General features: G+C 46.8%; 1 protein-coding gene across 3 annotated transcripts in view; it reads right to left on the reverse strand.

Moving 5' to 3' along the window:
• Positions 1-17,884, reverse strand: part of cntn2 (contactin 2) — a 160,898-nt gene that overhangs the window by 28,445 nt on the left and 114,569 nt on the right. For all 3 annotated transcript variants that reach the window (XM_086011083.1, XM_086011082.1, XM_086011081.1), the window contains 4 exons: positions 15,773-15,900; positions 15,399-15,574; positions 10,703-10,823; positions 776-934 (listed from right to left, as the gene is read on the reverse strand). In XM_086011083.1, the coding sequence (XP_085867209.1) occupies positions 776-934; positions 10,703-10,823; positions 15,399-15,574; positions 15,773-15,900 (584 nt within the window). The remainder of the gene's footprint in view (positions 1-775; positions 935-10,702; positions 10,824-15,398; positions 15,575-15,772; positions 15,901-17,884) is intronic.

The following is a 17,884-nucleotide window of genomic DNA, read 5'->3' on the forward strand; positions in this document are numbered from 1 at the left end:
GCTTGCTGGGGGTAGGCGGAGGGCAGCAGCTATTGTAACAGTGAGGGCAGACTGCACGTTGTAAGCTCCCTGCGGCATCTCCGTGGGTGGAATTCGCACACTCCCCCCCCGCCCCCCCCACCCCGGCTTTCCCTTTAGGGGGAAAGAAATCAAGCTGGGGGCTGCCGTGAATCAGATTTAAAAAAAATTATAATAATTTCAGCCAGTTCGGGGAAATAAAAAGTTAACTCCTTGATTACGCCAAGGAGAGGAAAAAATAAGGGACAATTTTCAGCTTGGATAGACCTGTGGAGAGTGTTACCCATGGCATCTAGAAAAGAAAAGAAAGATTCGCATTTCTGTAGCGCCTTTCCCGACCACCGGATGTCTCAAAGCGCTTTACAGCCAAAGAAGTACTTTTTTTGAAGTGTAGTCACTGGTTGTAATGTGGGAAACGCGGCAGCCAATTTGCGCACAGCAATCTCCCACAAACAGCGATATGATAATGACCAGATCATCTGTTTTAGTGATGTTGGTTGAGGGATAAATATTGGCCCCAGGACACCAGGGATAACTCCCCTGCTCTTTTTCAGAATACTGCCGTGGGATCTTTTACATCCACCTGAGAGCGCAGACGGGGCCTCAGTTTAACGTCTCATCCAAAAAATCAATCAAATCACCCCTTAACCTTCTATGTTCTAGGGAATACCAGCCTAGTTTGTGTAATTTCGTTAGAGATAGTGCACCCCCAAACCTTTAAACAGAGCAAACATACAGAGTGTGGCGTTGACTGTACCTGTCCTGACATTCTTCCACTCGTCAGACAGCGGGGTCCTGGCTTGTATTATGTACTTGCCGATCGGGCTGTGGTTATCGTAGCCTCTGCTCCAACTTAGCAGCACCGAAGTGTCATTGATTTCTTTCACCACAACACCTCCTGGAGGGCCAGGTGGACCTGGGCAACAAGAACAACAACAACAACTTGCATTTATATAACGCCCTGAACATCCCAAGGCACTTCACAACAGCGATTATCAGACAAAATCAGACACCGTGCCACATCAGGAGATATTAGGACAGGTGATCAAAAGCTTGGTCAAAGAGGTAGGTTTTAGAGTATCTCAAAAGAGGAGAGAGAGGCGGAGAGGTTTAGGGAGGCAATTCCGGAGCTTATGGGCCCAGGCAGCTGAAGACACGGCCGCCAATGGTGGAGCGATTAAAAGTGGGGATGTGCAAGAGGCCTGAAATGGAGGAGTGTGGAGATCTCGGGGGGGTTGTAGGGCTGGAGGAGGTTACAGAGATAGGGAGGGGCGAGGCCATGGAGGGATTTGGAAACAAGGATGAGAATTTTAGGGAGGATATTCCAGAGCTTAGGGCCGAGCCAGTTGAAGGCATGGCCGCCAGTGGTGGAGCGATTAAAATTGTGGATGCGCAAGAGGCCAAGAACCCCTCATAATTTTGAATACCTCTATTAGGTCTCCGCTTAACTTTTTCTGCTCTGAGGAGAACAATCCCAAATTCTCCAAACTCTTCACATAACTGAAGACCCTCAACTTAAAATTCATGTTGATTTTTCTAAAGTAATTGTTTTGCCAGAAATGTGAGGGGATGCTAGATAAGTACACGAGGGAGAAAGGAATACAAGGTTATGCTGATAGGATTAGCAGACGCAGGGGTGGGAGAGCGCTCGCATGGAGCATAAACACTGGCACAGGCCAGTTGGGCTGAATGGCCTGTTTCTGTGCTGTACATTCTACCTAACAATAGGCCATGAATGTGCTCAATTTGTTTGTACCCAAGCTTAATGCCTGTCGTGATGTAACTGTCTTATAAGAACATACGGATTAGGAGCAGGAGTCGGCCACTCGAGCCTGCTCCGCCATTCAATGAGATCATGGCTGATCTGATTACTCCACATTCCCACCTACCCCCGATAACCTTTCACCCCCTTGCTTATCAAGAATCTATCTACTTCTGCCTTAAACATATCCAAAGACTCTGCTTCCACTGCCCTCTGAGGGAGAAAGTTCCAAAGACTTACTGTGAGAAAAAAATTTCTCCTCATCTCTGTCTTAAGTGGGCGACCCCTTATTTTTAAACAGTGACCCCTAGTTCTAGATTCTCCGACAAGAGGAAACATCCTCTCCACATCCACCCTGTCCAGACCCCTCAGGATCTTATATGTTTCAATCAAGTCACCTCTTACTCTTCTAAACTCCAGTGGATACAAGCCTAGCCTGTCCAACCTTTCCTCATAAGACAACCCGCCCATTCCAGGTATTGGTCTGGTAAACCTTCTCTGAACTGCTTCCAATGCATTTACATAATTCCTTAAATAAGGAGACCAATACTGTACACAGTACTCCAGATGTGGTCCCACCAATGCCCTGTATAACTGAAGCATAACCTCCCTACTTTTGTATTCAATTCCCCTTGCAATAAACGATAACATTCTATTAGCTTTCCTAATTACTTGCTGTACCTGCATAGTAACCTTTTGCGATTCATGCACTAGGACACCCAGACCCCTCTGCATCTCAGAGCTCTGCAATCCCTCACCATTTAGATAATAACATAATAGCCCTGGAATTGCGGCCGGAGGCGTACCTCCAGGGTACTCCTCCAACCTGCGAAAGAATGATGGACCTATCTGCTGGCGGTGAGGATGCAAGAAGCTGCGGTCTCGGGCCGCGAGGCGGAGGGCAGCGTAACGGCCCACGGATCCCAGGGACGCGGGCGGTGCGGAAGCGTACCTGGGATCACGTGGGCCTGGCCCTCCAATCACAAAGTAGAGTTCCATTTTAATCATTTATGAAGGGAATCCCCTAATGAGATGTAATGGAATCTGGAAATGTAATAATTGTACAAGTAACAGAATTGGAATTTTATTCATAATTATCTTCATTCCACCAACCTCACAAAAAATGTAATTTTTTCATCATTTTTGACATCATTAAAACTGTAATCCGGGCCAATATTTGCATAAACTAATTTCATACAGTGTATGCACATAATTACGATATGAAAATGTTTAATTAATGACTTAGATATCCCCTTACACTAATGCAAAGAGGCTCTGCCCCTGTTTGCATCAGCTGTAACCCTTACGTGCGCAATTGCTGGCCAGTCGCTGGGCAAATAGCCCAATTCTGCGCCATCGATTGCTTTTTTGTGGTCCACGCGGATAGCCTGTCAACGCATAACAATTGTGAGCAGGAGTGGGCCATACGGCCCCACGAGCCTGCTCCACTATTCAATAAGATCATGGCTGATCTTTGACCTCAACTCCACTTTCCCGCCTGATCCCCATATCCCTTGATTCCCCTTGAGTCTACAAATCTATCGATCTCAGCCTTGAATATACTCAACGATTCAGCACCACAGCCCTCTGGGGTAGAGAATTCCAAAGATTCACAACCCTCTGAGTGAAGAAGTTCCTCCTCATCTCAGTCTTAAATGGCCAACCCCTTAATCTGAGAATATATCCCCTAGTTCTAGACTCTCCAGCCAGGGGAAACAACCCTGTCAATCCCCTTCAGAATCTTATATGTTTCAATGAGATCACCTCTCATTCTTCTAAACTCCAGAGAGTATCGGCCCATTCTACTCAATCTCTCCTCATGGGACAGCCCTCTCATCCCAGGAATCAATCTGGTGAACCTTTGTTGCACCGCCTCTAAGGTAATTGTTTTATTTTTTCCTCATCTCAGTCCTAAATAGGCAATTGCTGTATAGTCACAAACTGAGGTCAATTAAAAGCTAATTCATCGTAGGCAGACCCTAGGTCAATTAGAGGGCATTTTTTGTCATTGGGAAAGTTTCTTTATAGATTGGCGAGTGCTTGTAAATCCCTGGCCCCCTTCCAAGGTCAGTAGAAATCAGCAGAAATTGACTGGCTTTCTGATTTTTTATTTAAAAGCACGATAGATAAACTTGGAAATGTGCTGATGTGATGACTATGGTTTAAAAGGCACTTTTCAAACATTTTTTCTATATAGATAAATAAGAATATGTGGAAGGGCGATGGAAGCAGATTCAATGGTAACTTTCAAAAGGGCAATTGGATAAATACTTGAAAAGGAAGAATTTTGCAGGTTTATGGGGAAAGAGCAGGGGAGAGTGGGACTAATTGGAGAGCTCTTTCAAAGAGCCGGCACAGGCACAATGGGCCGAATGTGCTCTCAGATTCTATGATTCTATATAGGTGCGCGAGCTCATGTTTCACAGGGGGAAAAATTCAGTATCGCCCCATTTGGGGTGCCATTATCGGCCGTGCGCAAAGTTTAGCGCCTGGCGCTAATTATCGCCTTCGACGGCAAACTTGGCTTTTATCGCCCCTGGAGGTGATTGGAGCGCTAAATCAGGCGCTTCACACCTGTCTTAAGGCGCAAAGGCCGAGGAGCGAGGCGCTACCTCAGAGCGCTGGCGAAGCAAGGAAGGGCAAATCAAAATGAACCTGCAAAGTGCTGCTCAGTACCCAAAACCCCTTCACACAGCATTGAATCTCTCCAGAAGTCTCTCTCTCTCTCTCTGAATGCGTGGTGCAAAAATGTCACCAACAATAAAAGGCAGGAAGCGGTCGCCTTTAAATAGCGCTCCCCCAGTCCCTTTCTGACTGCAAAACGCTCCCCTCAACCTGTCGTTGCTAGCGGCAGGCGGTAAGGCAGGGGGCGCCACTCAATATCCAGTCCGGGGCACAACCGGGGCGTTGCGCACTCGACTGACGTCACGATCTGCCGGCACAGGAGATCGTGGCAGTAGTGTTTAGCGCCACCGCAAAATGTCTAGTTAATTTCGCAAGCAGTGCAAACATCACCGCGCCCGGGCGCTAGTTGCTTTGCGCCCCATTAGCGCCCTCTTAAGGCGCTAACGGGAGGCGCAAACAACAGAATTTTCCCCCCATAGTATTTCTCTTGTTTTTTGCTGGATGGGGAATGGGAGACAGAATGTCAGGGAGGGATGGCTATTGCAGCATTCACGGTGATAACGAAAGCTTCCTCTTAAACTAATATAGTGCTTACTGTTTTAATAGAGGGCTTTCACGGCCGCTAAGCATTCTGGGTGAGCCCTGCCTCCATAACTGTCTCATACTTTCTTTAGCTCTTCAGCCAGAGAAAACAAGAGAAAGACTTGCATTTCTACAGCGCCTTTCATGACCATCGGACGTCCCAATGCACTTTACAGCCAATGAAGTACTTTTGAAGTGTAGTCACTGTTGTAATGTAGGAAACGCGGCAGGCAATTTGCGCACAGCAAGCTCCTACAAACAGCAATGTGATAATGGACCAGATAATCTGTTTTTGTTATGTTGATTGAGGGACAAATATTGGTCCAGGACACCGGGGAGAACTCCCCTGCCCTTCTTTGAAATAGTGCCGTGGGATCTTTTATGTCCACTTGAGAGAGCAGCACTGAGCACTCTCTCAGCTCTGCACTGGAGCGTCAGCCTAGATTTATGTGCTCAAGTCACTGGAGTGGGACTATGAACCCACAACCTTCTGACCCAGAGGCGAGAGTGCTGCCCACTGAGCCGCAGCTGACACACAAAAAGTGCTGAAATATCAGCCAGGTGCGACGTGACGAGGGGAAAAGATGTACAGAGAAAAAAAAGAACACATTCACCTACAGCTGATCATGTCCTCATGACCAAAATCAATTAGCCGCTTTTTTTGATGTGCAGTCATTGTTCTGGTGGCAAATGAGGCAGCCAATCTTTTGCACAGCAAGATCCCACAAACTGCGAACGAGGTGAGTGACCAGTTAATCTGTGGGTTTCTTTTTGGTGTTGATTGAAGCTGGGGTGTTGGCCAGGACAGCGGCAGAACTAACTGCTCTTCTTTGGAGAGTGCCGTGCAATTTGAACAGATGAACTGGGCTTGGAGGAGGTTCCTAGACTTACCAATTACTGCATCCAGACGGCGATAAAATAACCCCACTATATTTTTTGCTTATGAAACCAAAGTCCTTAGCGGAGGGGGGTGGGGGGGAAGAAAAATCTAGGAGGGACACTTTAATTCAAAGTACAGGAAACTTTCTGGTATCCGGCACTGACGGGACCGAGCTGGTGCCGGTCGATCAACACTGCCGGAGAAACCAGCACTAATGTTAAAACATACGGAGAGCTCCGTATCTAGCAACAAGCCCTGTTGCTTAGCAACAGCTTCAAAACAGTCGGCGCAGCTTGCAAGCGTCTCTGTAGCTAAGCAACAGCTTCAGCTAGACACTTGCAGAGCCAGGAATGGAGAAAAAAAGCAACGAAAAGTTAAAAAAGTTATCTGAACCGACTCCTGAATTTTGCCAGTGGATAGAGCATTCCGGAGATTTAACCTCCGTTTAAACGAAAGTTTCCTGTAATCCCTAATTTGATAGAAAAAGTGAAAAGAGTAAGAACGCCAGCCCTAAGTTCTTTTTTTTTTTTTTTTTTACTGATGCCAGGTTCCCCCACCAGCAAGGTCACCCTGAGAGTCTACGCTTCCTCCCTCCTTGACCGCTCCAGTGGTGTCACTGATGGGGAGTGGCCCATGGGAGCAGCATGGCCTGCACTTGGGGGCTCCAGGGTTTGTCACCCCTGGTCAGACGTATTCCAGGAGGTTTCATCACATGATTGTTCGTCTCCAACAGTCCCGCCCCTACACCCCCCAGCCATTGGTCGCCCGACATGTCCATCGTCACGGCGTCCCCGCCTTCCCGCGGCCAATTGGAAAGCGAAAAGACTCTTCGTTACCCAATTGGATGATTCTTGGCTGTCCAGTCAAACAGCCTTTTGTCCCGCCCCCCCATCTTCAATATTTTTATTAACTAATAAACAGAAGCATTCAAAGAAAATGGGGAAAAAATACATACAATTTTTTTAATGCCCCGATGATTTTTCTCCGGGGTTTGCTCACAGCAGTGTCCAGGGGATTCCATTCCTGGAGACTCCAGGCCAATCCTGAAGGGTTGGCGACTCCACTTGGGATTATCCCGAGAGCCAAGGATCTCTGGACAAAGACAGTACAAGGATTGGAAATGTGTCTTCCTGGAGTAACCAGGGTAACAAACGGCCCACCCAACTTGCGGGCCTGTATGCTGGTAAGAAAAGTGACATTCGCAGAATAAAAAAATCCCTTGTTTTGGACTTGTTTTCTTCAATAAAACAAAGCTTAGGGGAGTGATTGGAATGAAAAGCAATTCCCAAGGATTCCCCTTCCCCTTTAATTATTTGATGAAAAGAACCTTTGTGGCCCTGAAAGCTTATGGAAACATCTGTCACGCCAGCTGTTTGCTGGATCTGGAGTGTCTGGCACTCGCTGAAGTAACCAGCCCTTCATCTGCAAGCGACTGATTATATGTCACTTCGCTGTGACATTTTCTGCATCAAAAGAAGTTGCAATTAACAGGGGAGGCTGAAGAGATTAATATACATCAGTCGGCTATCAATTAAACACTGAAAATCGAATCCGAGTCCCCAGTGATTTGAACTTAGAGCTGTTTTAAAACCTAGCAGACTGAGAGATGGGCTGTCCATAAACATCACCTGCAGTTATTATCTCATTGTGCTTTTCTCTCCATTTCTCTCAATCATAGAATCTTACAGCACAGAAGGAGGCCATTTGGCCCATCGTGCCTGTGCCGGCTCTTTGAAAGAGCTATCCAATTAGTCCCACTCCCCCCTGCTCATTCCCCATAATCCTATAAATTTTTCCTTTTCAAGTATTTACCCAATATCCTTTTGAAAGTTACTATTGAATCTGCTTCCACCGCCCTTTCAGGCCGCGCATTCCAGATCACAACAACTCGCTGCGTTAAAAGAATTCTCCCTCCTGTTTTTTTTTTGCCAATTATCTTAAATCTGGTTACAGTGGTTAACAGATGAAGAAGGGTGTGGCAGTGGAGAAACTAGTTACAGTTTCTCCTTATTTACTCTATCAAAATGCTTCATCATTTTGAACACCTGTATTAAATCTCCCCTTAACCTTCTCTGCTCTAAGGAGAACAATCCCAGCTTCTCCAGTCTCTCCACATCACTGAAGTCCCTTATCCCTGCTATCATTCTAGTCAGTCTCCTTTGCATACTCTCCAAGATCCTTCCTAAAGTGAGGCGCCCAGAATTGGTCACTTTAGGAAAGGTGTCAAGGTTGTGAATTCTTCATGGGGCACATTAACAAATGGAAAGGAGATTGAATGGACAACCATTGCCCTCCACTGCCTCACCCCTCTTCATCTGTTAGCCAAGATGGTGAACGTTGGTGGTCTACTCAATCCATGGCCCAACCCGATCTCATCCTTCCGACATGTCTTCCTTTTTCCTCAACCGAGGATTCCCCTCTACAGTGGTTGACACGGCCCTTGACCGTGTCCGTTCTATTTCCCGCACTTCTGCCCTCACCCCTGCCCCTCCCTCCCAGAACCACGATAGAGTTCCCCTTGTCCTCACCTTTCACCCCACCAGCCTCCACATTCAACGGATCATCCTCCGCCATTTCCGCCACCTCCAGCGTGATCCAACCACCAAATGCATCTTCCCCTCACCTCCCCTTTCAGCATTCTGTAGGGACCGCTCCCTCCGCGACACCCTAGTCCACTCCTCCATCACCCCCAACACCCCTTCCCCTTCGCCCGGCACTTTTTTTCCTGCTTTTTTCCAGTTCCGACGAAAGGTCATCGACCTGAAACGTTAACTCTGTTTCTCTCTTCACAGATGCTACCTGACCTGCTGAGTATTTCCAGCATTTTCTGTTTTTATTTCCGATCTCATCCTTTATCTAATGTCCCCCACCAGGGCACATTCCAGAGGGACAGAGATCAGGAGGGAGAGGCATGGTTGACTTTTCCTTTCCCTAAGGCCAACTGCAGTACCTCAACTGAGATTAGCTAGCTTGGCATTGACCAGGGATCAGATTCGATATCCTCCCGGTATGGCTCGGTGCTACCCTGGGCAGCGCATGCTCTGAGCAGCTTATCTCTTTTATTACTTTTCTCCAGGTCACCAGGTTAACCCAATCACTTGATTATTTAGGAACATAGTAACAGGAGTAGGCTATTCAGCCCCTTGAGACTGACCAGAGACCAATAACTAAACCCGAGACCTCCTACCCTATGTCCTTTAATGCTACTTCAGTTGAAGCCTTTGGCCACAGGAACGTAGGAACAGGAGGAGGCCATTCAGCCCCTTGAGCCTGTTCTGCCATTGAATTAGATCATGGCTGATCTGTACCTTAACTTCATCTACCCGCCTTGGTTCCGTATCTCTTAAAACCCTTGCCTAACAAAAATCTATCGATCTCAGTTTGGGAATTTCAACTTAGCCTCAACAGCTTTTAGGGGGAGAGAGTTCCAGATTTCCACTACCCTTTGTGTGAAGAAATGCTTCCTGACATCACCCCTGAATGGCCGAGCTCTAATTTTAAGGTTATATTCTCTTGTTCTGGACTCCCCCCACCAGAGGAAATAGTTTCTCTCTATCTACCCGATCAACTCTTTTAATCATCTTAAACACCTCAATTAGATCATCCCTTAATCTTCTATACTCGAGGGAATACAAGCCTAGTCTGTGCAACCTGTCCTCATAATTGAACCCTTTTCTTCCTCTTCTTCTTAGGCAGTCCCTCGGAACCGAGGATGACTTGCTTCCACATTTAAAAAATGAGTTCTCAGGTGACTGATGAGTCCAATGCGGGACCTACAGTCTCTGTCACAGGTGGGGCAGACGGTGGTTGAAGGGGCGGGTAGGTGGGGTGCTTGGGTTGATGTGCACTCCTTGCGCTGCCTGCGCTTGGCTTCCGCTTGCTCCCGACGAAGAGACTCGAGGTGTTTGGTGCCTTCCCGGATGCTTCTCCTCCACTTTGTGCGGTCTTGGGCCAGGGATTCCCAGGTGTCGGTGGGGATGTTACACTTTTTCAAGGAGGCTTTGAGGGTGTCCCTGAAGCATTTCCTCTGCCCACCTGGGGCTCTCTTGCCGTGCCGGAGCTCCGAGTAGAGCACTTGTTTTGGGAGTCTCGTATCGGGCATGCGGACAATGTGACCCATCCATCGGAGCTGATCGAGCGTGGTCAAAGCTTTGGTGCGCCCATCCTGCCAATGGATTTGCAGGATCTTAGCTCTGTTATAACAGGCTGGGTCTTTAAGATTATGACAGGGTTTGATAGGGTAGACGTAGAGAAGATGTTTCCACCTGTGGGGGAGACCAGAACTAGGGGCCATAAATATAAGATAGTCACTAATAAATCCAATGGGGAATTCAGGAGAAACTTTGTTACCCAGAGGGTGGTTAGAATGTGGAACTTGCTACCACAGGGAGTGGTTGAGGTAAATAGCATAGAGGCATTTAAGGGGAAGCTAGATAAACACATGAGGGAGCAAGGAATAGAAGGTTATGCTGATGAAGTAGGGTGGGAGGAGGCTCGTGTGGAGCATAAACACTGGCACCGACAAGTTGGGTGAATGATCTATTTCTGTGCTGTGATGCGCTATTAATTACTCATAAAAGACTGAGAGTTAGAAGAGTAACCAAAGGCTTTTATTAACAACAGAATGGAGGTCTGCCTCGAGTGGTCGACCGGTCCAGGATACAAGGGCTGGGGAGCAGTCACCTTTATACTAGGACCTGTGGGAGGAGTCAGCCGAGGCATGTCCAGGCATGTACACAGTGGAATACAAACAGGACAAACAGGAATACAAACAGTGGTTTACCACATGCTGTAAATGATGTATATTTCTATGTAATCAAGTCGACGGTCCTTACCTCTCACAACCAGCATTCCGGATGCAGAGGCGCTGTCCACTACCGTTTGGGCGGTGCACGTGTATCTCCCAGAGTGTTTCAGCTGCACGTTGGTTATCTTGAGGTCTCCGGTAGTTTCCCGCTGCAAGTAGAGAGATGGAAGTACTTCTATGTGAATAAGGCAGTGGTGCGAGTGGGTGCCCCATGGCCCATTGATAGAGTAACACACAGTCGCTACCGACCACTCAAATAGGAGGCAATAAGCAGCGACCCTCGCAAACACTGAACTCCGAACAGCCCATCGCTGCCCCCGCCCCACTCAAAACAGCATCGCCCAGTGCCATTAGATGCTGCCCCGCTACCGCACTTGCCAAGTCAACAAACCGACTGAACGCCTTTGATGAGCAAAAATCACACTGAACACAGTGACTGCGTCTTCGTCTTGGCAGCACAAGCCTTGGAATAAGTCTCAGCTGTGGGAAACACTGTGGAGCCGACGCCTTAGCTGCCCCCCCCGCCGCACCCCATCCCACCCCCCAGGACCTCCCCCCAAGGAGCAGAATCGGGGGGTGGGGGGAAGAACCAGCATGAATAGCCAACCCCCTCACAGTGCATCATTTACTGAATGCCATGGGTGGTAACGTGGAAACATAGAAAGCTAGAAGATAGGAGCAGGAGTAGGCCATTCGGCCCCTCAAGCCTGTTCCACCATTTAATGAGATCATGGCTGATCATCCAAATTCAGTACCCTGTCCCTGCTTTCTCCCCATATCCCTTGATCCCTTTAGCCTTAAGAAATATATCTAACTCCTTCTTGAATATATTTAATGAATTGGCCTCAACTGCCTTGTGTGGTAGAGAATTCCACAGGTTCACCACTCTCTGGGTGAAGAAATTCCTCATCTCAGACTTAAATGGCTTACCTCTTATCCTTAGGCTGTGACCCCTGGTTCTGGACTCCCCGACCATCGGGAACATCCTTCCTGCATCTAGTCTGTCTAGTCCTGTTAGAATTTTATAAGTTTCAATGAGATCCCCTCTCATTCTTCTAAACTCCAGCGAGTATAAGCCCAATCGACCCAATCTCTCTTCATACGTCATTCCTGCCATCCCAGGTATCAGTCTGGTGAATCTTCGCTGCACTCCCTCCATGGCAAGAACATCCTTCCTCAGATAAGGCGACCAAAATGACACACAATACTGCAGAGTCAACGTTCTCCTGGCTGGATTCACATCTTCCACCCTCTGGAAACTTGAGCTCATCCAAAACTCTGCTGCCCCGTGTCCTAAATCACAACAAGTCCCATTGACCCACCGGCCTTGTGCTCGCTGACCTACATTGGCTCCCGGTCCGGCAACACTTCGCTTTTAAAATTCTCACATATATGTATCTATATATGTCTACGTATATATGGATATAATGTGTGCGTGTATGTATATGTGTGTGTATATAGCACATAAAACTAGGCTGAGGACATTAAACCGAGGCCCCGTCTGCCCTCTCAGGTGGACGTAAAAGATCCCATGGCACTATTTTGAAGAAGAGCAGGGGGGTTATCCCCAGTTTCCAGGCCAATATTTATCCCTCAATCAACATCACAAAAACAGATTATTTGGTCATTATCACATTGCTGTTTGTGGGAGCTTGCTGTGCGCAAATTGGCTGCCGCGTTTCCCACATTACAACAATGACCACACTTCAAAAGTACTTCACTGGCCGTAAAGTGCTTTGAGATGTCCGGTGGTTGTGAAAGGCGCTATATAAATGCAAATCTTTTTTTCTTTCTTACTTCCTATATCAATGTGCCGGTAATTTTTTTTGGGGTGTGCGGCATAAAGTGTGATATAATAAAAAAATAATGCAACAGTGTATGCATGTATACATATAATGTATATCAATAAATGCACGCACATATAGATATATAAAATGCATATATATATACATATAATGTGTGTGTCTATACACACAGACATACATATATATCACCTGCCATGTTCTGGCTCATATGTAAGTTTGGAGCACAGTCTCACTCCTCACTCTGTGCTGGGTTGGGAGGCCAATGCCATGGAGCAATGCACAGCAAGGGGACAGAAGTCAGGATGGGGTGGGGCGTAGAGAACAGCGGAGATTAGAGTTTATCCCGAGGGGAACCAGACAATAGAGCGCACAGGGGCAAGGAGTGGAATAGAGCCCAGACACGATCAGCTCTATGTTACAGTGAAAATCCATTGAGAATCTACCTTACCGAGTATTCCTTTATAGAGGAGTAAAGTGCTGATTTAAATTGTGCTGTTGCAGAATAAATGATTATTAAAATTTTTATTGTTGATTTATTTATGCGCTGTGTACATTAGCCCTGATGTTCGGGCAATATTTATGTTTAGGAAACCAGTTCTTAACTAATGAACAGTATTTTTGCTAAGTATCTCTATATATCTCTCATATCCAGGCAAATGGACAAACTGAGCAAAGCACATTTTAACAACAACTTGTATTTATATAACGCCCTTAACATAGTAAAACATCCCAAGGCGATTCACAGGAGCATATACAAATAAAATTTGACACCGAGCCACATAAGGAGATATTAGGACAAGTGACCAAAAGCTTGGTCAAAGAGATAGGGTTTAAGGAGCGTCTTAAAGGAGGAGAGAGAGGCGGAGAGGTTTAGGGAGGGAATTCCAGAGCTTATGGGGCTTTGGCAACTGAAGGCACGGCCGCCAATGGTGGAGCGATTAAAATCGGGGATGCGCAAGATGCCAGAATTGGAGGAGCGCAGAGATCTCGGAGGGTTGTGGGGCTGGAGGAGGTTACAGAAAGAGGAAGGGGTGAGGCCATGGAGGGATTTGAAAACAAGGATGAGAACGTGGTCTACAGTGGTTGGGTGATCAGCTTTGCCAGACCACCACCCCATCATTGAAGGTGAAAATTAACTCCCTACGTTTCTTAAAAATGCTTAAACCAGGAAAGTTTTTGAATGTTTTCATATGGATGTAAAAAAAAGTCTATTAATCTCATTTTACATTAGAAAATCCTCTTTTAATGAGAAGTGAGAGAATGGCTGTTTTTCTCCATGGTTAACGATTGACTAACCAAAGTACATTGTGAGAAATGGGATCGAATGGGAAACAGATTGGAATTCCCTTGTCCCTTCACCCCAATACTGGGGGAAGCGCCTTCAACTGCCTCAGTCCTCTCTGAAACAATCTCCCTAAACTTCTCGACCTCTCTCCGCCTGTAAAAACCTCCTCTTTGATGAAGCTTCCAGTCACTGCTTCTAATCTTTCCCTTGCTGGTTCTCCATTTATTTCCTTATGCCTATTTGTGAAGCACCATACGAAACTTCTTTATTTACTAAAAATGTGTCTATCCCTTCCATTTAACATTAGAAAATCCTCTTTTGATTATAGTTCAGCATTCAATACCATTATCCCCTCCAAGCTTGTCAACAAGCTCAGTGAGCTAGGACTTAACACCTCCCTATGCAACTGGATCCTGGACTTCCTGACGGGCAGACTCCAGGTGGTGAAAATAGGCAGTAACACCTCCTCAACACTGATCCTGAACACGGGAGCTCCCCAGGGTTGTGCGCTCAGCCCCCTTCTGTACTCCCTGTTTACTCACGATTGCGTGGCCATGCACAACTCCAACTCCATCATCAAGTTTGCTGATGACACTACCGTTGTAGGCCTGATCACAGATGGTGACGAGACAGGGTACAGGGAGGAGGTAAGAGCCCTAGCAGAATGGTGCAAGTACAACAACCTCTTCCTCAACATCAGCAAAACAAAGGAGATGATCGTGGACTACAGGAAGCGGCAGGGGGAGGGACACACCCCAATCTACATCGAAGGGGCTGAGGTGGAGAGGGTTAGCAGCTTCAAATTCCTGGGTGTATTCATTACTGAGGACTTAACGTGGTCCAATCACATCGACGTCGTAACCAAGAAGGCATGCCAACACCTGTTCTTCCTCAGGAGACTGAAGAAATTTGGAATGGCCCCCCAGATTCTCACCAACTTCTACCGGTGCACCATCGAGAGTATCCTGTCCGGCTGCATCACTACCTGGTATGGCAACTGCACCGCCACAGACCCCAAGGCTCTACAGATGGTGGTGAAAGCTGCACAACATACTATAGGAATTAAACTACCTGCTGTGCAGGATATCTACCCCGAGAGGTGCCGGGGGAAGGCCCTGAGAATCATCAAAGACGCGAGCCACCCCAGCCACAACCTCTTCGCCCTGCTCCCATCCGGTAAGAGATACCGAAGTATACGGTCTCGTACCAGCAAGTTTCGAAACAGCTTCTACCCCCAGGCCATAAGACTCATGAACGAATAATTTATTATTTATTACTGTTGTTTTATTTATTATTACTGTTTCTATTAGTATTTTATCATTGTTATGCCATATTTATTCCAATGTTGGGAGGACTCATAAAAATCAACATTTCATTGTACAGTACCCATGTTTGCTGTATATATGACAAATAAAATTGAATTGAGTTGAATTTTAATGAGAAGTGGGAGAATGCCTGTTATTCTCCATGATTAACGACTGACTAACCAAAGTACGCTCTCAGAAATCGCTTCCCAAAGTCGTTGCTGCGATGTTGGTCGCAGATTGTCAATTATAGAGCAAAAGCGGGCATTTGCCTTGCTTGAAGAGGAGCCTCAGGCCCACGGTGTTGTTCCTTTGTTGAGTTATACTCACTGTGGAAATGCGTTGGTAGTGCTCTCCCATTATGTCAAAGTCTATCGGCGATTCGTTGACTGACCAGGTGAACGTGAGGTCCATGGTGGGATCGTGGCTTGCGTGACACTGCATTATGGTGTCCTCACCTAGGTTAATATCAGCATTGGACGGGGCCAGGGTAATTTTCGTGGCATCTGTGAGAGAGTGGGAGAAACAGAGGAATGAGTCAGGAAAGGAGGAAGGGGATCATAAAAGGACAACCCCTGGAGAAAGAGAGAGAAAACATAATCGGAATGCGCTTAAAAATTCAGAAAGAGAAATTAGATCTTCTTGGGGTGTCATCTCTTGACCAGAGTCTGTACTCCAGCTAAAAACAGACCACCCAGACTGACCTCTGACTGACACGGTACCCGTGCTGTTTGCCTTTCCCAGGAAATTCTCCGCAAAGCAGGTGTATTTTCCTTCGTCCAGTCGGCTTATGTTCCGAATCCTCAAAGTACCGTTTGGAGTTATGGTTGTTCTGGGTGAGCGAAACGAAGAGAAGTAACACAATTATGAATCAAAAGCGCCTTCCGACCCAGCCACCTGGCCAAGTGGTCAATGGGTGACTGATGTCCAAGTGAACCCCACAGAGCGGATCTCCAGCTCTTCCTCAGTTTCCTCCATGGCTCACAACTTCCACCTGACTCAGAACTTCTCAGACCGCGTCCTCTCCTGCATAAAGTCTCATACCGCCCGCCATCGTCTGCAACATGCCCTGGCTTCCTGTGTGTCAGTGAAGTGACTTCAAGAAGAATGAGAGGGGATCTTATTGAAACACGTAAGATTCTGAAGGGGGCTTGACAGGGTAGATGCAGAGAGGATGTTTCCCCTCGTGGGGGAATCTAGGACTAGGGGGCATAATTTCAGAATAAGGGTAGGCACCCTTGTAAATTGGAAATGAGAAGGAATTTCTTCTTTCAGAGGGTCGTGAATCTTTGGAATTCTCTTCCCCAGAGAGCTGTGGAGGCTGGGTCATTGAATTTATTTAAGGTGGAGATAGACATATTTTTGAACGATAAGGGAGTCAAGGATTATGGGAGCGGGCAGGGAAGTGGAGTTGAGGCAAAGATCAGATCAGCCATGATCTTATTGAATGGCGGAGCAGGCTCGAGGGGGCCAAATGACCCACTTCTGCTCCTACATCTTATGTTCTTATAAGATTAGCACTCATCTTCAAACCCCTCCGCAGCCTCGTTCCATCTCATACGAGGGATCTTCTCCAGTCATACATCCCCGCCCAGAACTCCACCCGCTGCCGCCACCACTCCTGCAACTACAGATTACCACTTGTTCTCTGCTACCTCCGCTCCATCACTTCCTCCCAAACACCATTCCATCTTGCCACCTTACTCTGCCTTGAAAAGCTTCTTAAAAAAAGCCTTCAATCATCCTTCCCCTAAATGTTGTCCCTTCTCCTTTCTTGCTCAATGCCCACCTTTTTCCACCTTGTTAAGCACCTTGAGAGCAGGAAAGTCAGTTCTCTGATAGATCTATCCACTTAGTCCCATTCCACTCTCCTTTCCCCATAGCCTTTTAATCTTTTTTTCTTCTGCAAATATTTATCCATTTCCCTTTTATAGATTCAACCACTATTTCTGATAGGGCATTCCCTAACAACATTGAATAAAAAATGTTCTCCTAACCTCTCAGAATCATACAGCACAGAAGGAGGAGGCCATTCGGCCCATCGTCCCTGTGCTGGCTCTTTGAAAGAGCTCTCCAATTAGTCCCACCCCCCTGCTCTTTCCCCATAGCCCTGCAATTTTTTTTACTTTTCAAGTATTTCTCCAATTCTCTTTTGAAAGTTATTATTGAATCTGCTTCCATCACCCTATCATGGCAGTACATTCCAGATTACAACAACTCACTACGTAGAAAAATTTCTTCTCATCTCCCCCCTCTGAGAAGGCAAAATTTGCAGGGCTATGGGGAAAGAGCAGGGGGGAGTGGGACTAATTGGAGAGCTCTTTCAAAGAGCCGGCACAGGCACGATGGGTCAAATGGCCTCCTTCTGCGCTGTAGGATTCTATGAGCTCCACCTGCTACAGTTTTTACCCACTCACTTAATCTGCCTATGTCCCTTTGCACAGGAAACTCTTTTTTATCCGGCACCGACGGGACCGGTGTGGTGCCGGTTGATCAAAAATTCCGGAATATCGAGAGCTACAGTTTAAAAGGTACGGGAGCTCTCAGGAGCAACAAACCCAGGCTTCCCTGTTGCTTAGCAACAGGAGCAGAACAATGGCCACAAGGTCCAAGCGTCTCTGTAGCTTAGCAACAGCTGCAGCCACACCCGATTGCACAGGAACAGATCGAGGAACTCCAGTAATATGAAGTAAAACTTACCTGAACCTACTCCTGCATTTTGCCGGTTAACCGAGATTTCCGGTTATTTAGGTGTCGGTAAATCAAGAGTTTCCTGTAACTTACTATTTCCATCTACACTATTTACAGTGCCTCCT

The sequence above is a fragment of the Somniosus microcephalus genome, chromosome 18 (assembly GCF_052327205.1).
Source record: "Somniosus microcephalus isolate GS21.2 chromosome 18, FLI_Smic_1.0, whole genome shotgun sequence".
NCBI lineage: Eukaryota > Metazoa > Chordata > Chondrichthyes > Squaliformes > Somniosidae > Somniosus > Somniosus microcephalus.